Source organism: Gastrolobium bilobum, unplaced genomic scaffold (assembly GCF_033153095.1).
Source record: "Gastrolobium bilobum isolate Gb01-03AN ecotype WA unplaced genomic scaffold, APGP_CSIRO_Gbil_v1 utg63401, whole genome shotgun sequence".
In the NCBI taxonomy this organism is placed as follows: domain Eukaryota; kingdom Viridiplantae; phylum Streptophyta; class Magnoliopsida; order Fabales; family Fabaceae; genus Gastrolobium; species Gastrolobium bilobum.
The window spans coordinates 19,990-41,662 of record NW_026898703.1 but is presented as its reverse complement, the minus strand read 5'-3'; the positions used below and the strand labels follow the sequence as shown (position 1 = coordinate 41,662).

The 21,673-nt window shown below is 34.3% G+C and overlaps 1 protein-coding gene across 1 annotated transcript; it reads right to left on the bottom strand.

Moving 5' to 3' along the window:
* Positions 1 to 12,126: 12,126 nt before the first annotated feature.
* On the bottom strand, positions 12,127 to 16,672 carry LOC133318496 (inositol-tetrakisphosphate 1-kinase 2-like). Its single transcript, XM_061520497.1, has one exon. It carries the CDS (start codon positions 15,752 to 15,754, stop codon positions 14,807 to 14,809), a length of 948 nt encoding a protein of 315 aa, XP_061376481.1. The 5' UTR covers positions 15,755 to 16,672; the 3' UTR covers positions 12,127 to 14,806.
* Between the last annotated feature and the right edge of the window lie 5,001 nt (positions 16,673 to 21,673).

Genomic DNA, 21,673 nt, shown 5'->3' with positions numbered 1-21,673 from the left:
ACTGAGGGAATCATCCGGCTGGCGATCAAAAGACATGAGATTGATTAATTCATACATAATTTGGTATTCAATAATGTTATCAGAATTTTTATAATATAATATTGTATTTTCTTAAATTAGTTTTTTTTTCTTTTAATCAATTTATACATTCGTTCAAATTCAAGAAGTTATAATTTTAAAGTAAAATATATAAAATAATTTGCACAATAAAAAAAATATTTTCATTATATAACTTTTTTTAAAAATAAATTTTTAAATTGATTATCAATATTAATGGCTGATAGCTGCAACAATAATAATAGTGGTACTTGTGACATATGGTAGAGACCAACTCTCATATTGTAAGTGAAACGAATAAGAGAAGAGCATATGTCTATAATTGTAATAAAAGGGATATATGTTTCTTATCTTATTATGTCAAATTTTATCCAAAATTTCTTGAGATAAATAAACCAATAAGATAAACTTATCATATCTTGTTGCTTACCAAACAACGAATAAAAGTATAACATGATGATTTATCATACTTGTCCACAAACAAGCTCTAAAGATATCATTATTTTAATAAGTTAGAAAGTATTTGCTAGAAAAATATTAAAAAATAATAACCAAAAAGGGATTATTTATTTTACCCTTTGACATGTCAAGTGTGCAATATGTTATTCCCCAAGCATATGATGCCTATAATAACCTGCATAATTAAAAGTCCCTAATTGGGTTTAGAGTATCATTAAGGAGGTTAAGCGAGGATTTTTTAAGCAAAATAGCATCAGGTGCCTACTCGCGGGCATGCTAGCTTGAGCGATCGTCTCAACGAGCAGACACAAAAGTTGTTAAAAAAATATAAAAAACACTCTATCTCCTCAATTCTTCAAAACCTAACCAATGGATAGACCCTTTGTGTGAAAATACCGCCACCCATCTCCATTAATGCATCACCTTAGCTCTATAGAGTTTATCCAAGTCAAGCCACTAACTTATCCTCTCCATCTTCATTGAGTGTGTGACCTTTGAACAAACAAGGAACACAATATTCTTCCTCTCCAACAACACCATTTTCGAACCCCATTTGTGTTCAACCAAGGAACTGAGTTTTTAACCCTTGAAAGCTTGTCAATCGTTCATTGGCAAGGCTTTTGGTAGTTTCAAGGTAAGGGAACCTTGTTTCCTTGGTTATTGTTGGGTTTTATGAAATGTGGGTAAGGGTTTCTTGGTGTATTGGGGGAAATCCGAAAATGAGCTTTAATCTTGTTGATTGATGCTTGGATATGTGTTGTTGTGTATAGGGTTGATGTTGGTGGTAATTATATTGGAATGGAATCTTCTTTGAGCAAGGTTATCTAAATTTTAAGCATAGGAGGTAAGCTTTAAACCATGTCTTTGATGATTTATGAGCCTTGGGTTGTGATAATTATGCTTGTATTGTTATTGATAATACCCACACACTTTGAATAGGTGTTGTAGGTGATTTTTGATATTGGACTATTTTGGGAACCAAAAGGAGCAAGAGGATAACACCATCACAGGTAAGCTCTTGGACCTTGAGGATTTTTCCCCTTGATGTTCCACCACACTTCATAAGGATTTGTGGTTTGTATAGCATGATTGTGTATTAGTATTGAAATTGAGTGTTGTTGCTTGAGATTGAGAATGTAATGTGCATGTGTGATTGCATTGTGGATAGATTATCTGGCCAATAAAATTAATTGATACTAGCATTCTGGGGATGGTTGATGAACCTGAGGAATTATGTGGTTGGTGTTGATACACCTTGCATGGATATATACTATTTGTTATGTACCTTGTTGTAAAATGTCGTTTTAATACCTGCATATCATGGAAGTGAACTCAAGGTTAGAGGGGTCTCCAAGGACCCTGAGTTTACTGAGATTGTATCTCACTCAATGTAGGGATTATTTTTCAGCTACCTCGAGTGGCACAATTGATGTTTCTTTTAGCAAGAGGTCTGAGTATGGAATTATGATGTTTTTATTGTGGATTTGCACCTTTTGACATAAGAGCATACTAGGATCATGTTTTGAATTGTATTTTACATATATGTATCTTGGAGTAATGCATATTTGATCATGTATGTGCCTATGTTAAAGTGCGAGAGACGTGAATTTATATATTGATTTAGATGGATTATTGTATTTTGAGAACATTGTATCATGTTATCCTTCATTTTGCAAAAGCTTTTATGAATCTTTCGATTGGAGGCAATGCAAGGGACTTGAGTAATATGACCACTTGTAATCTAATGTTCCTTGATGTATTTTGAGAAGTTGATGAAATATAGATATAAGAATGTCCATAAGAAAAGAAATGAGAAGGATAGATTGTAATCTATATTATTGATATATGTCATGGTAAGTTTGTTATGGAGAAAAGATGATGGTCAATTAAGTACATTGAGAATAAATAAATGGATTATGTATCATCAGATGTGTAGGAAAAATAAAAGGAACCACTTTTTGCAAAATAGGGCATGCTCTCTGACTTGCTCGTTGACTTGCTCGCTGAAGCGAGCAGTCTAGTGAGCAAGCCCTAATGCTGGCAGTAGCTTCGGTTTGTGGAATTAATTACTCGCTAACTTCCTCGCTTAATTGAGTAGCTCAACGAGGAAGGGTGCAACTCGCTGATCTTGCTCGCTCAAGCGAGAAGTGTCAGACTTCGCTATTTAATTTTTATCACCTTATTTTCTTATGGGAGCTACTTGGTGCATGATTTAGAGTAAATGTAATTTTTTTTCGCATGATTTATGAGTTGTAATTATATAAATAATTATTGGAGTACGGAACTTGTGTTCATCCAAATGAAAGTGAAACAAAAAGAATTTATTTATTGTAATTCCATATTTATTTTTATTTCTGTGTTTTGTTACTCTAATTTTAATACGCTTAATATCATAAGTCATGTTAATAAACCAGTTATAGAAAGGGATATTACATTTTATGGTATCAAAGTAGTTTATTTTCTAAGTGATTTGCTTGATTGTGTGACTATTTAAGGTGCTTATTGAGTGGTTTTAGTATTCATTGTGATAAGACATATATGATCACTAAGTGTGAGCTTGATTAACTCATTTCTTTGTATAATATACGTATAGTCATTGTGACTACCCAAAATGCTCTATAAGCACCTAATGATCAACCAAATGAACAACGAGATCCATTTCTAACTGCTCTAGCTAGGATGTAGCGAAAGTTTATGGAAGTGAATCGGCAAGCCAATTTAGAGATGATGAGGGCTTTCATAAATGTGGTGAGGGGGCCATGAGGAATAAAGGCCAACCATCACCACCATCCCCACATCCATCTCCACACACTTTTATTTATGAGGATAGCACTAGTAATGCTGAGGGTGGAGGATCATCTCATGTTAAGCCAGTGATGGATGCGGTGACCAATGAGAAGAGGTTGATTACTTTTCGTAAGCATCAGCCATCATCCTTTGATGGGGGATATGACCCTGTTGCTGCGGCTAAATGGCTCCAAGCATTGGAGAAGATCTTCACAGTCATAGAGTGCCCTTACCACCACAAGCTTCTTTATGCTACATATCTGTTACAAGGTGATGCTCATGATTAGTGGGTAAATACTTCCCAACCACTGAGGGCCCAGGCTCAAGCTATCACTTGGTAATTATTTGAAGCCCAGTTCTTGGATAAATACTTTCTAAGAGATGCTAGACAACAAAAGCAAGGTGAATTCGACAACTTAGTCCGAGGGAACATGTCAGTTAATGAATACTTGGCAAGGTTTAATGAACTAGACAAATATGCTAATTTCAGAAGAGCTTTGCCCGATCCTAAACACTTGGCATCAAAGTTTCAAAGAGGATTGAATGAAAAGATAGAAAAGCGGATAACGAGGACTGGATCTAAAGACTTTGGCACTTTGGCGAACTAATGCTGATAAGTTGAAGAGGTGATACTTAGGCGTAAAGGTAGCAAGCATTCTCATGCAAAAGAACAAAAGTCCAAGAAGACGGGCAGTTCGAATTTTGATTGTAGAGACTGAAGGAATAATGAGAAGAATAAAGACAAGGACTTGAGAGTTAAGCCACAAGCGGGCAAGTTCAAGAAGGGCTATGATCAGAAAATGGGTTTTCACAAGATCAAATCCTCCTCCTAAGTGCACTACTTGTGGAGAGGCCATTGGGGAACATGTTATACAGGCCAGCTTATCTGTTATAAGTGTATTTTTAAACACAATTAGTCATTATGAATTTCCTTTTTCCTATTATATATATATAGGGGTTTACATTTTTGCAGCTGTTGTACATGTAGCAATCAAATACTTGCCATATATATACTTGAAAGCATTAAATGCAGGGAATCATAACCATACAAAGGATGAAAGCATTAAATGTGGGGAATCATACCCATACACTTGTCGTTGTTGTACGTAAAGCGACTGCAGAAATGATTTTACTATATATATATATAATTTTTTTTTCTACCAAGTCAGACTATTAGGCTAAAGATTTCTCTCAAGCAAGCGGTTAAGCTCTAGTTGCCCAGGCCACTCATATAGCTTAGGTTGCAGGCAAAGTCTACACCCTTGATTAGCAGCAAGCAAACAAGGTTCCTAGTTTAATCAAAGGTAATGGGGAGGTTACTACTGCCACTGGGGAGAAGTGTATTACCACTGAAACTTACAAAGATATGAAGTTTCAGATTGAAGGGAGAGATTATACCATTGACTTGGTTTGTTTACCAATGTTCAGCCTTGAGATTATACTTGGCATGGATTGGTTAACCAAATAAGGGTTGATGAGTGACTATTATAGTAAGCAGATAATTGTGTTTGCAGACGAAACTAGTTCTAGTTTCTCTACTTTTCTGTTTATGTTGCAGTAAGGCCTTGAGAGAAAGATCTCAGGGCTATATACTCATGGGCGTAGTGGATGATAAGCCTAAGGTGGTCTTGTTGAATATTCCAGTGGTTAGTGAATTTATTGATGTGTTTCCAGAAGAAGTCACCCAGCTACCACCGGAGAGGGAGATTGAGTTCTCCATTTTGACTTAATTCTGGGAGTAACGCCTATTTCCATAGCTTTTTATCATATAGCTATTTTGGAGTTGAAGGGGTTAAACGAACAGTTGGAATACTTATTGTCTAAGCAATTCATAAGGCCGAGTGTTTCACCTTGGGGAACATCAGTGATATTTGTAAAGAAGAAAGATGGAAGCTTGAGACTTTTTGTTGACTACAGGCAATTGAACAAAGTCACAATCAAGAACAAGTACCTTTTGCCTCAAATAGATGACTTACTAGATCAATTGAGGGGAGCTTGTGTGTTCTCCAAGATAGATCTATATTTCGGATACCATCAAATATGGATCAAACCCGAAGACATACCGAAGATTGCATTCAGGTCTATATGTGGACATTATGAGTACCAAGTCATTCCATTTGGTCTTACTAATGCTCCAGTCATATTCATGGACTATATGAATTGGATCTTCAAGTCGTACCTGGATCGGTTTGTGGTGGTATTTATTGATGACATACTGATTTACTCTCGAAGGGAAGAAGAGCACGAAAATCACTTTAGGATTGTTCTGCAGGTACTTAGAGAGAAGCAGTTGTATGCCAAGCCATCTAAGTGCGAGTTTGGCTATCAGAAGTGAAATTCGTTGGCTATGTCATTTCTACAGATAGAGTAGTAGTTGACCCCAGTAAAATTGAGGAAGTGATGACTTAGGAACGACCCAAGGATGTATATTATGGCTCTTTCACCAGTTTAGGACTTTTTCCATTTAAATGTACGAATCTGGTACGTGGGTGGGAGTAATTACGTTTTGGGGTCAGTAAATGATGCAGGGGAGGGCCATCGTATCTAAATTACGCCCAGGGATCCTACCGGCATTCACGTGAATTTTTTTTTCTCCTAAGACAGTGCCGCCCATCTTCCCCCACGACACTCAAATACTTTTTTTAATTAAATAAGTGCCGCCCACCACCCCGTACGGTACTAATATAGTATTTATTTTTACTATGTAAGTACCGCCCCACCCCCTTTACGACATCAATTTTAATTTTTTTAAACCTAATTTGTATCCGTTCTGAACACTTGCGAAATAAACGAAGTTGCCCAATTTGTCATTGTCAGCGAGCTGGAGACCGAGAAGAACACTTACAGGTTGAGGTGAGCTGGAGACAGAGAAGAACATTTTGTAGACCGAGAAGAACACTTACAGGTTGATTTCATCATCACGGACACCATTGACAAGGTTCTCCTCCGATCTGGTGGTGCCACTGTACAACTTCGTTCATTCCGCCACCGTTCGTCAGAACCATTGTTCATCGGAGCCACATTCGTTGTCAACCACCAGATCCTCTATCACCTCGGATTTGGGTTTACAGGAAAAGCGTTTTTGACTTCAAAAGCAGAGTAGTGAGTCTCTATCGCAGATTCACAGGTACGCGTTTTCTTGCTGTTGTTATGCGTTTGAAATCCTTGCTTGTAATTTCCAAAAAAAAATAATCCTTCCTTGTTTTGCCCAATTAGCTTACCTTATGGTAATAGAGCAGATTTTAAATAAAACGATTGTAACTACTATATTAATGCTGATTGGAAAGGGGGAAATAAGTTAAAAATACAACTGTAGTGAGGAAATGATTCCTTATATGAAATGCATTTATGTGAAAATTAGTATAAAAATAGGGACAATTGCATTGCCGTGGACTGGAGGGGAATACCATGACTTGGGTATGTATTAGTTTGTTTGAGAGCATCCCATTTCCCGTGACAGTTGCAAAGATTGTGGAACATGTTTCTATTTTGTTGTTGTATCTATTTTTCCTCTTAATATGTGCTGTATTTTTTAATAAGCTTGGTTGGTTGGGATATTAAGCTTGCTGGGATTAATGTGCATATAAATGAGGGGGGTAATTGTTTTTTTCTAATTAAACATATGATTAATCTCCGAATAGCATTCTACCCATTAAACATACTGGTATTTATTTTTAATTATTATTCTAATTATTTTTGTTCATGTTGATAATCTAAATATAACCTCGCCAAAGATTTTGATTAATACATTTTAGAGTAAATTTATTTAGTTTTTTTAATATTGAGTCAACATAATTTTGGTCATAAAAGATATGTGACATTAATTTAGTCTTAGAAATGAAAGGTGCCAGCAAGTCGTTTTTCTGTGCTCAAATCATAGGATCAAGTGCCTAAATTAATGTAATTTCCTATTATAAATTGAAGTCATCTTCCTACCGAGTTTAGTCAGTCGGTTACACCTCCTGCAGCAGCACCAGTCACTGATCTGTTACAGTCAGGGACATCGACAAACTGTATTGTGAGTATGCCTATGGAGCAGGATCACGGGGCCATGCATATGGAATTTGTGGACAATGTGAGCATGCCTATGGACCAAGAGTATATAATGCGTAGGCAGCCAGATAGGCGTGCGCGTCATCGACGATTCCCATGCTGTAACATCGGATCACAGGGTTCGTGCCCTATACATGATCATAGTGATGAGACTTTATGATCAAAGGTACTTCCAATGATGAACTGATATGCCTTGTAACAAAGTATATAACTTTTGTCTTCAAATAAAAAATGATTTGGACTCTTGTATCTGCTTTAATATGGTTTTATTTTTTCCTTTCGACATGGTTTGCATCTCTTTCAAGCAGGTAAATGATTAAGGGTTATTTGACAAGCCTATCGCCCTTAACACAGGTACCATACTCAATTCAAATGACTGTATCTCCTTACTTGATTGGAGCTGTGTTGTTTTTGACATTATATGATGTTCATGTAAACTCCAGTATGGCTGGCTATAGTAAAATTTTTGGTGTAAACCCGTTGATCATATTTTTCACAACCTAGAATAGTATCATGGACGGTTATAACTTTGCAAATCATATCATGTTGTGAGGTGATATATTTATTCTCAGGAAGGGAATCAAATATGAACCGATAGTGTGCTGGTGGTATGTGTAATTTGGATAAAGTTATGGGATCTAGAACTGTAAGAGTATTTACTTATGTAGAATAGAATAAACTATTTGTAGTTTCCCTTCTGAAAGAAGTATATATGAAGTATTGCTCCTTAATAGAAAATGTCATGAAGAATATCATAAAAAATGAGAGTCAACTGATGAGTTGTGTTTTGCAGGGGTCCAAAGGGTCCAAAGCATGTACAAATAAAGAAAAGTAAAAAAAAAAGGTCCAAAGCAAAAAAGTTGCGTGTTTAGGGAAAAAATGTTATTTTTGAAGGGGTAAACTTAAAAAGTCCCTTAACTCTTTTGGGATAATTTTCATGCTTTGTCTTAAAAATAAAGACAAATGCTCAAATTCCGATTGCAGATGACATATTAGTAGTGGTATTTGATTGACTTTTGGTCTAACTAATAATCAAATAAAATAGTTTGATTTCTGTTGATGTTAATTCTATTCAGTATTTATGGGATCTTTGAACTGATATGACATAACATGTAGAGGTTTTTTGGCATTGAAAATGCTACTGGGGTTGGAAATCTTATTAATAACACTGCTTAAAATGATCTTAATTATAGTATCCTTAAATTGGAGAAAATAGAAGTATGGTTACTTTCATGTACCGAATAATTTATTTGCAGAAAAGGATAGTAATGTTTTTTCAACTTTGTTAGGATAACTACTTATAGTTTGTGATTTCTTCTTGGTACTATGATTTCTTAACAACTTCCCTACCATGCTTCCCCTCTCCCAACCAAATATTTATTCTATCTTATCAATTGTTTCTTCTCCCTAAACATTAATATTTTTGCTATTGACACTCATAATCTGTATCATAGGTCAAAATATTTGAGGAATTGGATTGCCTAATTTTGCACAAGAATTTCTGCTAGCAAGTATTTGCAACTTGCACTCAAGTTGGTACAAGTAATGGTCCACAGTTCTTGGCAGATGGAATCCCTTCTTGAGTTGACTACGAGTATTTGCACCCAATGTTTAATTTATGTGTTGGGTATGTGGTAACCGAGAATTTCTATTTTATGATTTGTGTTAAGTCACAACAACTAACTAATTGTGCAGACTGGTGATTAGTATATACAAAATGTAAATATTTTTTTCTTGCTTCCTTTTATCTATATTGCAAAGTGGTGAGCTACCAACTCATTTCATTCATTTCTGATTCAATTCACAAGTGGATTAACCAGGAACTGGGTAATATGAAGTCAGAATCGAGTTGTCTGTGATCCTGCGAAAGATAAGGGTTCACACAAGTGTGTTTGCCTCCCCATCTAGTAACAATCCACCGATCTCGCCATCTCGGTAACATTGCTCGAACCCTCCAAGGACATCCTTCAGCTTGATTAACACATTTCAAATATCTAAATATAATTAATTACACATGAACATAAAAATATATTTTATTATGTAAAATCCTTATTAATTTTACACATGAACATAAAAATACATGCCTATGTTAGGATTTCACACAAGAATAATTTTAAAATTAATACAACTATTACTAATTAAAACAAACCCTAAATATTAATAACAAAAAACCTGAATTCTAAAATATATTATTAAAATACTAAACACAAAAATCATCAATGACTAATTATTATGTCGAATATCTAAATCTAATTAATTACACATCAACATAAAAATATATTTTATTATGTAAAATCTCTATATATTAATTATAGAACATGAATATGTTAGGATATCACAAAATAATTAACCATAAAATTATAACAACTTCTTACAAAATAAATAAATAAATTATAACAACTATTACTAATTAAAACAAACCCTAAATATTAATAACAATTAATTATTCTAATTTATATTATTAATACTTATTATGCCAAATATGTAAATCTAATTAATTACACGTCAACATAAAAAATAATTATTATTTCAAATCTCTATATATTATTAATTATACATGCCTATGTTATTATTTCAAAATTATAACAACTACTTCTAATTAAAAGAAATCCTAAACATTTACAAATTAATTAAAGTAAATCAGATTACCAAAAATATATATTAAATCATATTACTAAAGTATTAAACACTACTTTCCAATGACTAATTATTATTATGACAACTATATATAAAATAAATTAATTGCAATTGCTTGTGTTAGTAAAAAAACTACTAATGTAAAAATTAGATTATCAAAAAAAAAAACACCATTGTATTCTAAATATTCTGTCAAATATCTAACTAAAATAAGTAAAAAAAGTTAAATAATTTTAATTAATAAAAGTGACGTTGATTCTTACTTGCCTTACGGAACTCCGTTGTAAGAAGAGCTTTCAACACTTTGTTGCAATTGATGTGCTCTTCTGCAAAACATTTCCAAGGAGCTGCAAATGGCAAAAAAGAGAGAGATAGTTTCAGAATGTTTTTAGATCTGGATTTTTACTATAAATGAAAGCGAGACAGGGGTGAAAAATAAGATAAGGTGAGGCTCAGAGAGAAGGGGGATGTGCCACTTGGTCTGTCAGAGTTCCACAAGGGGGAGGGAGTGGCACTCTAAAAATATAAATATAAAAAGCATTTTGCAGTTCCGATAGGGGGGATGGGCGGCATTTAAAAAAAATAAAAATACAATATAGTAGCAGTTCCGTTTGGGGGGACAGGCGGCATTCTTAAAATATTATTTATTGAGTGCCAATCGGGGGTGTTGGCGGCACAACATCCGGGAAAAAAAAATTCATACAAAAGTGCCGCGAGGAAGGGGTCGCGTCATTTATAGTCGCTGGGTAGCCCTCGCGGCACTAAAAGACCCCAAACCGTAATTTCTTTTCACCGAATACCAATTTCGTAATTTTTAATAATACAAACTCCATACCGGTCAAACACCCTGTATATTATTTCCCTTGTTAGTTTCTCAGTATATATTTTTCCTTATTAGTTTATCTTTATCTGTACATGTTTTGTTAAAATACTTTATGAGCTAGGTAGTCTTGTCCCATCTGATAAGTATCACTATTCACACATAATTCACAAACAGCTTAAACTTTGTTAATGATAATTTACAAGTATTTCCAAGCTCAAATATATCTTCTAGACCTTTACTAGGACAAACCTTTTCTCAAGAACAAAAATGTATTCTAGATAATTTATGGATTTCTTATAATAAAGAACCAAGAAATAGAAAACATTTTACTGCTACTACGAATGCATTAGCTTATTATTTTAATCGAAATCAACAAAGATTTTTTTTTTATGTAGTATTTGAAGGTAATTCTCCAGGAGTATTTAATTCTTGGACATATGTAGTAAAGTCAACTAGAAAATTTAAAAATCCAAAGTACAAAGGTTTTCATACATTAGAAGAAGCATTTTCTGCTGCTAAATCATTCATTGGTCCTAATTTTTATATTCATCTATCTTTCAAATATTTCTCATAATCTTTACCATATAATAAAGTCTCAAGTAGTCAATCAAATATCCTTTTATGTGATCATTGTGAAGTCTTAGCCAAAACAGTCAGAAACTGTAACGAAGAAAGAAAGAGACTTCTTAAATACATTTTCTCATTACAACAAGAACTAAGTCATCTTCAACTAAAATCTCAACGTTTCTCAACCTCAAAAACGGGTGAGATAAGTAGTTGCTCCCTTCTGAGCGATCAAGAAGTTAGCATATAAACAAATTCCATGCCTAGTTGAAAAGTCAAATTCGTTGAAGGTTGTGGTTTTGCCAAAAAGCCAAGAAGCAAATTCTACAATAGAGACATTAAAGAGGAAGATAAAAGAACTCCTGAATGAATAAAAAGAAATTAAACAATTGTTTGAATCAGAAAAGATAAAGGAGGAAGAAGATATATCTAGCCCAATTCCCGAATATTTTTTGGACACAATTGGAAGGTATAATACAAATGACAAGGTGTAGAATATAATTTCCTAGCCAGCATAATCTGTCAGAATCTTATCCGCAGACAGCTTTGACAGCAGAATAGTAAAGATTCAAAACTTATCTCGAAGAAATAAAGATGACCACAGAAAGTGTCGGCAACATCTTTAATAGTAAATGTCAGCATGTTTTCTTGTAAATATTATTGTCGGACATGGTAATTTTAAAGTTAGTGTCAGTCTTTTATTTTGTCATTTTGTAAAAGAATCTTTCTTTAATCTAATGTGATGATAGGGCCTAGAATGCCTAATCAACAAAGAAAAGAAATGATTCTTTAATATGGCTTAAGTTCGTGTTTCGAGTCTATAGACTTTAATTCAAGTCTATAAATAGATGTTGTAACCATTTGTAAAATCATCAAGTGATGTATGCGTGAGAATCTTGTGTCTAAAATATATGCAATAGGTTTGTACTATTTCTTTGTGTAAATAAAAACTTTTCTTAATATTACAAACCTGTTCTTGCTTCTTCGATTTTCTTGAAGAGCTTTTCGAGGATTTTCGGAAAGGAATTCCTTCTCCCTATCCAAGGTACTGTGTCTCTTTAATTTTCATGTTTTAATGTATATTCTTTCCCTTGTCAGTTTCTCAATATATGTTTTTCCTTATTAGTTTCTCTTCATCTGTACATGTTTTGTTAAAATACTTTATGAGCTATAAGGGGTGTTCGCGGTCTGGATTGGATCGGTTTTGGAAGCAAAAATCATCTGATTCAATCCCTTCGGTTTAATCATATAATCATCCATACCGTTTGGATTTTTTTTTAAATCCGATCCGATCCAATCTAATTTTATTCTGTTTGGATTGGATCAGTTTTCGTTTTTTTGAAAAGTCTAAGATTTATATGATGATTATTGAGCAAATAACATATCTTTTGTATGTATCGGCTTTGTAAAGTTTGTATGATGATCATTGTGCAATCTAGAAGCATTATACAACAAAAAGTTGAATTACCATCTTTTACCTCCAACAAAAAATTTATAATATGGTTTCTTGAGATACGAAGTAACCCAAATTTTCATTCTATATAGGAGTTGTTGTACAACAATAACCCATGTAATAAAAATATATTATGTATCTTACTAAAAAGAAGAAGAAGAAGCATAACATAGATCAAACACAACTCACTTTCTCCAACATGATGGGTTAATGGGTCTTGAATTTAGAATTTTGCTATATGTTTTTTGGGCTATGATATGGGAAAGGCCCAAGTAGGTAGATGGTAAGGGTTAAGAATCATTGAATCAGTTTAGATTGGATCGGTTTTCACCAACCAATCCAAAAATTGATCCAATTCAATTAAATTTTGCGGGTTTTTTTTGTTTTCGATTTTTTGGTTTTCGGTTAATTCGGTTTTAGGTTTTTCGGTTCGGTCACAGCAGTTTGAATCGGTTGATGAACACTCCTATGAGCTAGGTAGTCTTGCCTCGTCTAATATATATCATTGTGCACCAACCCTAGCGGAGCTAGTAAGTGACCATTAGCCTATGAGAAGGAATTAAAGTGGGTTAGGTCCTTGGTAAATGTAGTTAGTATAAGTGAACAGTAACATAATCTTGCGGATAGGATGTAGAGCTTTACCCATAAAAAAAAGTCTGGAATCGGCCAACTTCGACCCATAACCTGTTTTAGGGTTTTGTGATGGAGACTTTTTTGTTTTCTGCTGGATGTCTTTTATTTTTTTGGCTGAGGGAAGCTCATAATGACTTTCATGGAGTTAAAATCCGCAGACGAATAAGTGGATACCAGAGGAATTATTAATATTGGCAGATTCTTTTAAACAACTCACATAATTGATATTGTACTCGGTTGGCAAAAAGGCTATATGTAAGTAATAATACGAGCGTGCGCCCAAGTAGATATTTGAGGTTATTGTAGATCTCTGATGTTTTGATTTCATTCTCTGGAGGATTGGCTAGAGGGTAAGCTCTTGCTCGGAGCAAGTAAATTGATCCACATATGATCCTTTGCATTTCTCAACTATGTTTCTTGTCCTGTCTTTTATTTTAATTGATAGGATATTATACATATCTTTTCTAAATGCCTACTCTACCTATTACTCTTCAAAATTATTGGATCAGAATCTCAAGTAACTTTCTTCCTTCCTTTCTTTTTCTTCTTGAGATTCAGATTTAACGATGTTAGAAATAAGTAGATAAAGTAGGCATAAAAAAAGGTGGCACAATATCTTATCCGGAACAGTGGCCAAAGTGCCACTGTTGGAAAAAAAAACACCAAAATGCCACGTGGCATATTTCGCTACACTGTGTATAATTCGCTACGCGGTGTAACGAAATATGCCACGTCAGAATGCACAGAACCAAAAATGCCACGTGTCAGACAGGGAGAATTTCGCTACACAGTGTAGCGAAATTCTCCCTGTTTAACACGTGGCATTTTTGGTTCTGACGTGGCATATTGGTGTTTTTTTTTGCCAACAGTGGCACTTTGGCCACTATCCCTGTATCTTATCCATTATTTTAAAATGTGCAAGAACTCTTATAATTGAAAAAATTATTTTCAAAATATGATAAACTTTGTTAATTTAAGTAAGTTATATTTTTAAATAATAGCAAACTTGAATTGATCGCATTCTTCTTCTGTCATTCAATTTCTGATTGGGTTATATATGAAATAAAAGTCCGAGTAATTGTAGAATAAAGGTTATTCAGTATATGTTAAGGGGGGAGTGCATAATCAGCAATATCATGTTTATCTGTTCATGGGCAATGCAGTTTGGTATTTTTGGAGCTCCAGATTTCAATGAGCATAACCATTCTCAATCATATATATTTGGTGCAAAACAATTTATTCTTGAAAAGGACAAGAAAAGGACGAAGAGGGAGACCAAATCCAAACACCAAACTCAGCAACGTTAGAAACAAAAAGCACTCACTGACTCACTCACCTACCTAAGTAGTCTTGTTTCGTACAGAATCCAACAAAAAGCTGGTAATAAAGGACTCATAAGAAGGCAATTTTGCATATCCTGGAAAATAATTGACATCAATGACGAGGTACCTCTTGCAATCTTTGGCATCTCTAATGACATCAACATTAAACAAGTTAAGCCCCATTGCCTCCCTCAACGCTCTTGCCAAGTCCGTTACCAAACCCTGAGGGGGCATTTCGGTCTTTTCAATTTCGACATCATTGCTTCTCTCTTGCACGGTCAAGTTCGATATCTGAGAAAATGGCAATGTGCCCTTCAACGTTTTCGCCTTCTCCTCCGATATATCAGGTAACGACCTTCGCTTAACGCACGTGACGTGTTCCCCAGCAACGTAAACTTTGAAAACCACGCCTCCATGGTTAACGAACTCTTGCAAAACTATGGGAGCGTTCAACGTTGCGAGCCCCTCGGAATCGAAGACCAAACGGAGCTCGTGAGAATTCGCGGTTCCGTCAGCGAACAAGGGTTTCGCGATGACGGGGAATCGAAGAGTGGAATCAAGTTCTTCTTCGATCTCGTCGTTGGTTTTGACGACAACTTGGTTTGGAACCCCAACGGTGCCGTTTTGAAGAGGGATTTTCAAGTTTGTAACCGCATCGAGCATTGAAGAACGATTGTGGAGGCGTTCCACTAGGTGTGGGGGATCGATGATGAGTCCATGTGGGTATGTGGCTAAATACTGATCCAAGTTTAGTTTGTTCCAATCTTGAGGGTGCAGTTTGTGGATGATGCAGTGGAATGGGCCTTGTTGGATTAAGGGTTTGGTTGGGTCGATTGGGATGAGGTCAATGCCGCGTTGTTTTGTGTAGTCGATGAGTGAGGTTCCGAGGAAGTTAAGGAGCTTTTTGGGTTGGAGAATGTAGCCTATGCGATACCTTTGAGGTGCTACTTGTTCTAGTTCAGACATGTCTGGTTCAGAAATGGAAGGAAGATGCGATGAAAACAGAGTGTTGGTGAAGGTTTGACCACAGTCTTTGATACGACATAAGGGAGGGATACGATGAATATTATATAGTAGCGGCTTTATTTTATCAAAAAATATTTATCATTTTTAAATGATATAAAAATTATGTTATTTTACGTGGAATAGACATAAAATAATATTTTTTTAAAATTTAAATAAAAAAATCACTCACTTTCTTTTTTATAATTTTTAATTTTTGTATCTATCTCTCTTCTAAAATAATATAGTTTATATCCAAACATCAAACCCTTATTTTATTTATTTTTCCACCGTCTCCATTATGACTATCTTTTTCTCTCACTTAAAATGACACAACTAACTTTACGTCCTTTAAAATAATACATATTTTTTTTTTAAAGCGTCAGAAGTTTTGTTTCCATCCTACAGCCGCCCAGGAATAGAAAATAATTTTTGGCGGTGCAAGTCCACGTGCTCACTTTACCAAATATAATAAAAAATAACATTTTTACTTACCCTTACTTTTATATTTATTTCCACACACAAAAAATTCTCGCCTATGAAAATTATCACATTACATGAATTTAAGATGAATATCATATAAATTTTTATCTGTTTATGGGTTAATACGAAAATTTCTGAAATTTATGTGCTCTCAACGTGGACACAACTTACCTTTTATGCAGATTGTCACAATACAAAAAATACAAATACAATTATAATTATAAATTTATAAGGTTAAAATGATAATTAATAAAAAAATATAGGTAATATTCGTATTTGCATATTCACATCACGAATTTCTATATATCATATTTTATCAGTACAAACACAACTCAATACAAATTTTTGTGTCTGGGTGTCGGGTCAAAGTAAGGATACAATTAACAGTCAGTTTGCATTCCATCACCTTTTTTTTCAAATTTTTTGTTAATTTTTTAATATAAAATTTTATGAAATATAAATATTTAATGTTATTAAGATATACATTCTTTGGAAACATGTTAATATGATACACTGAAATAGTCTAGTGTACTTGTATTTTTTAAGGGCTTTATTAATTTTATACAATAAGAGAGAATTTTTTTCATGTTATAAAGACAATATGTGTGGGATTCACCCACTTAAAAAAAAAAACACAGAAATCGATATATGTGTAGAAGAGAAAAATATTCTCCTACAACATAAGAATATATTTTTTTATTTTTTAAACCTCTTTGAGACTGTGACACTTAAATCAACCCAAATTTTTAGCCTCAAGTCGGGTCGGGTTTAATGGGTTCAAAGGTCTATCTAAACTCATAATCATGACATCCTAAAGAAAAAATGACAGAGGAATCACCGGAACTAATAGAGGAAGGAGTAATTCCTTAGTTTATGCTCACCTAACCCTCCAATGACGATGAGAATGAAAATGGTGGGTGATAGTAGATGATGAACACGGTCAAAGAAGAAAATTGATGATCTCATGTTACAATTTCAAATTAAGAGAATTTTTTGTATTTATTTTTTTCTTCATCAAAAATAATTGAACATCACTTATTTAATGAATGTGAAAAGAAAAATAAACATATAATCAAATTATGTACAATTTTAACATGAAAGGGTCTCCTCCCATTACAGAAAAACCAAAAGAAAATAAGGTCATAAAAACTATAATCATTCCTATATGGTGGGCACCTACTCTACCTATCTCTGTACGGTGGCATGATTCATGAGAATCCAATGAAAAACATGTCTAGAGATTGTTGAGACTCGAGAGAACCTTTTAATTTTGACAACGTCAAAGAGTTAGTGTCACTGCAATTAAGTTAAGAGTTTAATATTTTTTACAAGTAGAAGATAAAAGAGAAGAGAAAAAAATATAACTTTTACGTACTTTTATATATATATATAAAAAATAAATTTTATTTTCTACAATATGAATTAAATTAATTCATATTAGAGATAAGATATTGTTACTATTAATTAGTGTTATTATCAATATCACTACAAGTTTATTTCATCGTTAGATCGATTATATTGATCCAACGGTTATATTTATTTTTACATTTGTATAATTATGATTCCGTATATTTAATGTGAAAACATTAAATATGAGGAATCATAATTATATTGTTTGGTCCTAGGTAGACCGTGAGTATTACCGTATAGGTATGCACTGAGAGGTATCTATAAGAGAGATACCCTATTGCGTAGAACCATTGTTGTAAAACCCGGCCCGACCCGGCTGGGTTGACCCGGAACCCGACGACCCGGTCATTGGACCGGTTTGGGCCAAGCATTGGACCAGTCAAAAACCCGGACAAAACGGCCATACTCGGTCAAAATCGGTGACCGGTGATCCGTTGACTCAGTGACCCGGTCGGGTCATACATTAAAAAAAAAAAAAAATCAAAAAGCCAAAATTGTTTCATCTTATCAGAAAAAAATGTAGAACTCATAGTAAAAAAATTTTGTAATTTTATTTGCTAGTATACTCTTCTACAATGACATCAAATTTCAGTTTCCAATACTGAAGCAATTTGCGGAATAATAAATAAAGAGAATGTGACATGTTATTTGAATGTAGTTGAATTTGAAAAACATGAGTTCAATGTCATTGAGAGGTATCTTTATGGGGATTCTGAGTTGCAATTTAAATTGACATAGTAATAGCGTGCATTTTTATTTATTTATGCTTCATGTTTTTGAGCTTATTTAGTAAACTTTGTTTAATTCATTTTAGATATGAAAAACATAATTGAATTTATATGTTCATATTTGTATTTTTTATATATATCTATATATATCCGCGTCAACCAGTCCAACCAGTGACTCGCCGGTCCGACCAGTGACCCAGTATCCCGACCGGTTCGATGCCCGGGTAGAATTTAATAACACTGCCTAGAACAAATACTTCAATTACCGTGCACAAGCAATAGGCGTGTGTGTTTGGCAACAATAATAAATATGTTCAAAAGTGTATACATGATATTTTTAGCCTGTTATTTACAAGGATTACCTTTATGGACTTGGGTCTTTAAGATCTTTCAGTTGATATAAAATATGCCTTAATTAATGGGATACTGATCTTATCCTTGATTTTCTCTAGATTATATGGTTGTGATATTTCTATTCAATCTTGCTAGTGATAAGGTTGTTAGGGTATGAATCCGGTCCATAACATATATAAAAATAAAAATAAAAATAAAATATAAAATATAAAATATGAAGAATAATAATCATATTAATTCAATTAATATAATCAATTTAATAATGAAATAAATTGATAATAACTCTTGACGATAATAATAATATACTATCTCTTCCTATTATAGTCTGGTAGCAAAACCATCACGTCTCACTAACACCAGTTGGCGAAAAAATTAATCACTTTCAAATATCAATGTTCGCTTTTAATAATCCATTCAACTTTCATCGTCACGAACGCATTTTCAATGCCATAGAACATGGACTGCTTTATTAAATGAGAAAAATTACTCTTATGTCATATGTGATAATTTCTCTCCTACACATCTTTCGATAATTATCACATTTTTCTTTTCTTTTCTTTTCTTTTTTCAGATGATGGAGCGCACAATTTTATCTCTATGACATGAGATAATTTATTTTCTGTAACATGAGATTAATAAAATCTTTATTAAATATAGAAGAAAAGTAGAGTTTAAGTGATATTAATAATAAAAGATGTGTAAAATAGATAATGTTAAATGCGCCATAATTTCTTTCAATTTTGCGCAATAAACGTGCAGAATCTTTATTGGGAAAAGTGTTTATCCTTTTAAATGACAGAACTTACATTCTTTCACTCTCACAAAGAGGTGGGACCCACACCTTTATTTTTTTTATTAACTCTCTCTCCTCCTTTATCTATCTCTTTCTCTCTCTTAAAATGACACAACTTTAGGGCCTGTTTGATGTGATGTATAAGGCCTGATAGTATAAGCTTATACTATACGTTATGACATTTTCAGTTGTTTGGTATGACCATCGTATAGTATAAGCTTATACAGCAGGACCCCTTTATACATCAAAATGATGTATAACTTAATCCGGCCTAGAAGTGGTGGATTAGGCCTGATAAGGGGTTGATGTATTAATATTGCTTACAAGTACAATTTTCAAGAACTAATATATCATTTTAATATTTATATATTAAAATAATTTTTTTAATATATTAATTTTTGAAATATTGGAGGATATTATCTTTATACAATATTATACCAAACGCTGGATAATATTAAAATTTAATCAGGTCTTATACAATCAGGTCTTATACTATCAGGCCTTATACTATCCGGCTTTATCCTATACTATGCACCAAACATGCCCTTACATCCTTTAAAATGACACACACTAGTTTACCCATCTTTATTACTACAGGAGGAGTATAGAAGATATTTTCATTCATCAATGATTCACAGTAATGGTTCGACGGTGAACCATATATTAAGTAACCGTTGGATTTAGAAAATTTTAGGTGGATGACTAGGATTGAGTAAGGGTTACCTCCATAGAAGCCTTAGCAGGTTGTTTAATAAAATTGAGTATTACAATTTACAGTATAATCTCTTAGTGGTATTTTTTTTTTTTAGTATTGCAAAGAGGCAAAGCGCCTAAGGAAAAACTACAGGAAATTACAATCAGCCTCCAAGACAGGTCTCATCCCGTCTGGAGCTGAAGAAAGCATCACAAAATTCTCTACACTAGAGATTGCCCAATTAGCTAGGAGATCTGCACTAATATTGCCATCTCTCTTCACATGAACCAGCTTGACATGCTAGCTTCTATTGCACCATCTCTTTATACAACTGATGAGCTGTTGGTGGCAGCAACTCTCCTTGTTGTTAGTCAAGGCTTGGATAGCCTGTAAGCAGTCACTCTCAATCAAGAGGAAAGAGGCTTTACTATCCCAAGCCACCTGAATACCTTTGTAAATTTCCCAAAGCTCTGCTAAAAGAGGGGAGCACAAGCCAATCTTATACATGAAACCAGAAATCCATCTGCCTTGGTAGTCTCTAATGAGACCCCCACACGCTGCAGTTGCCATATTAACATTAATGGCAGCATCCACATTTAATTTCCACCAGCCTTGGGGTGGATCTTCCCATTTCACAATCGAGTAGCCTGCAGAAGGAGACTGAAGTCGAGCCTGCAAAGAGAAACTAACCCTGATGTCTCTAATATAAGCAGATATAACTTGGGTAGGTTCAGAGGGCCTGGAGAAGGAAGGGTCGTGGATTTCACAATTCTGCCATCTCCACAAAACCAAATAGTGGTGAAGAAAATGTCCTTCCAGGGTAAAATTTGGTTGTTAGGCCACCCTTTTGGATATTCTTCTGCACCCAATTTCCAGCAGTTAAGGAGAAGAAGTCAATCGGGGGTTTTTCGTTGAACCAAGCTAGCCAAATGGGAGCAGCCTTGGAGCAGTCCCTAAGAACATGGATAATATTCTCCATCCGAGAAGCACACAAATGACAGTTAGAGTTTCCTCCCCATTTAGCTGAGAGATCCTTTGTGAGAATCCGCCCATGATACACTAACCAAGAAAATGTGCGGATTCTGTGCGGGCCCCTCCAATTCCATATTGAGTTCCAGGTTATGTCAGGAGTAAGGGAATTAAAGTCCATCAACTTATTTTATGCTAGTTTGACTGCATTTTTCTGCCCAATGATGCTATCCCAAATCAGACCATCAGCCCCACGATCAAGGGAAGGGGGAAGGATGGCCCTAATCGAATTAACAGCTTCCAAAGGCAGGATTCTTTCCAGTCTCTCCAAAGCCCAGTCACCTGTGTCCTGGTCCACCATGTCAGCCACTGTGGACTCGAGGTCAGAAGCCATATGGTTGGGGATTGCTAACTCACAAAGAGGCTTGTCTAGGTTGGTCCACTTATCTACC

Coding starts and splice junctions, on each gene's coding strand:
- LOC133318496 (XM_061520497.1), bottom strand. CDS start 15,754: ATGTCTGAACTAGAACAAGTAGCACCTCAAAGGTATCGCATAGGCTAC.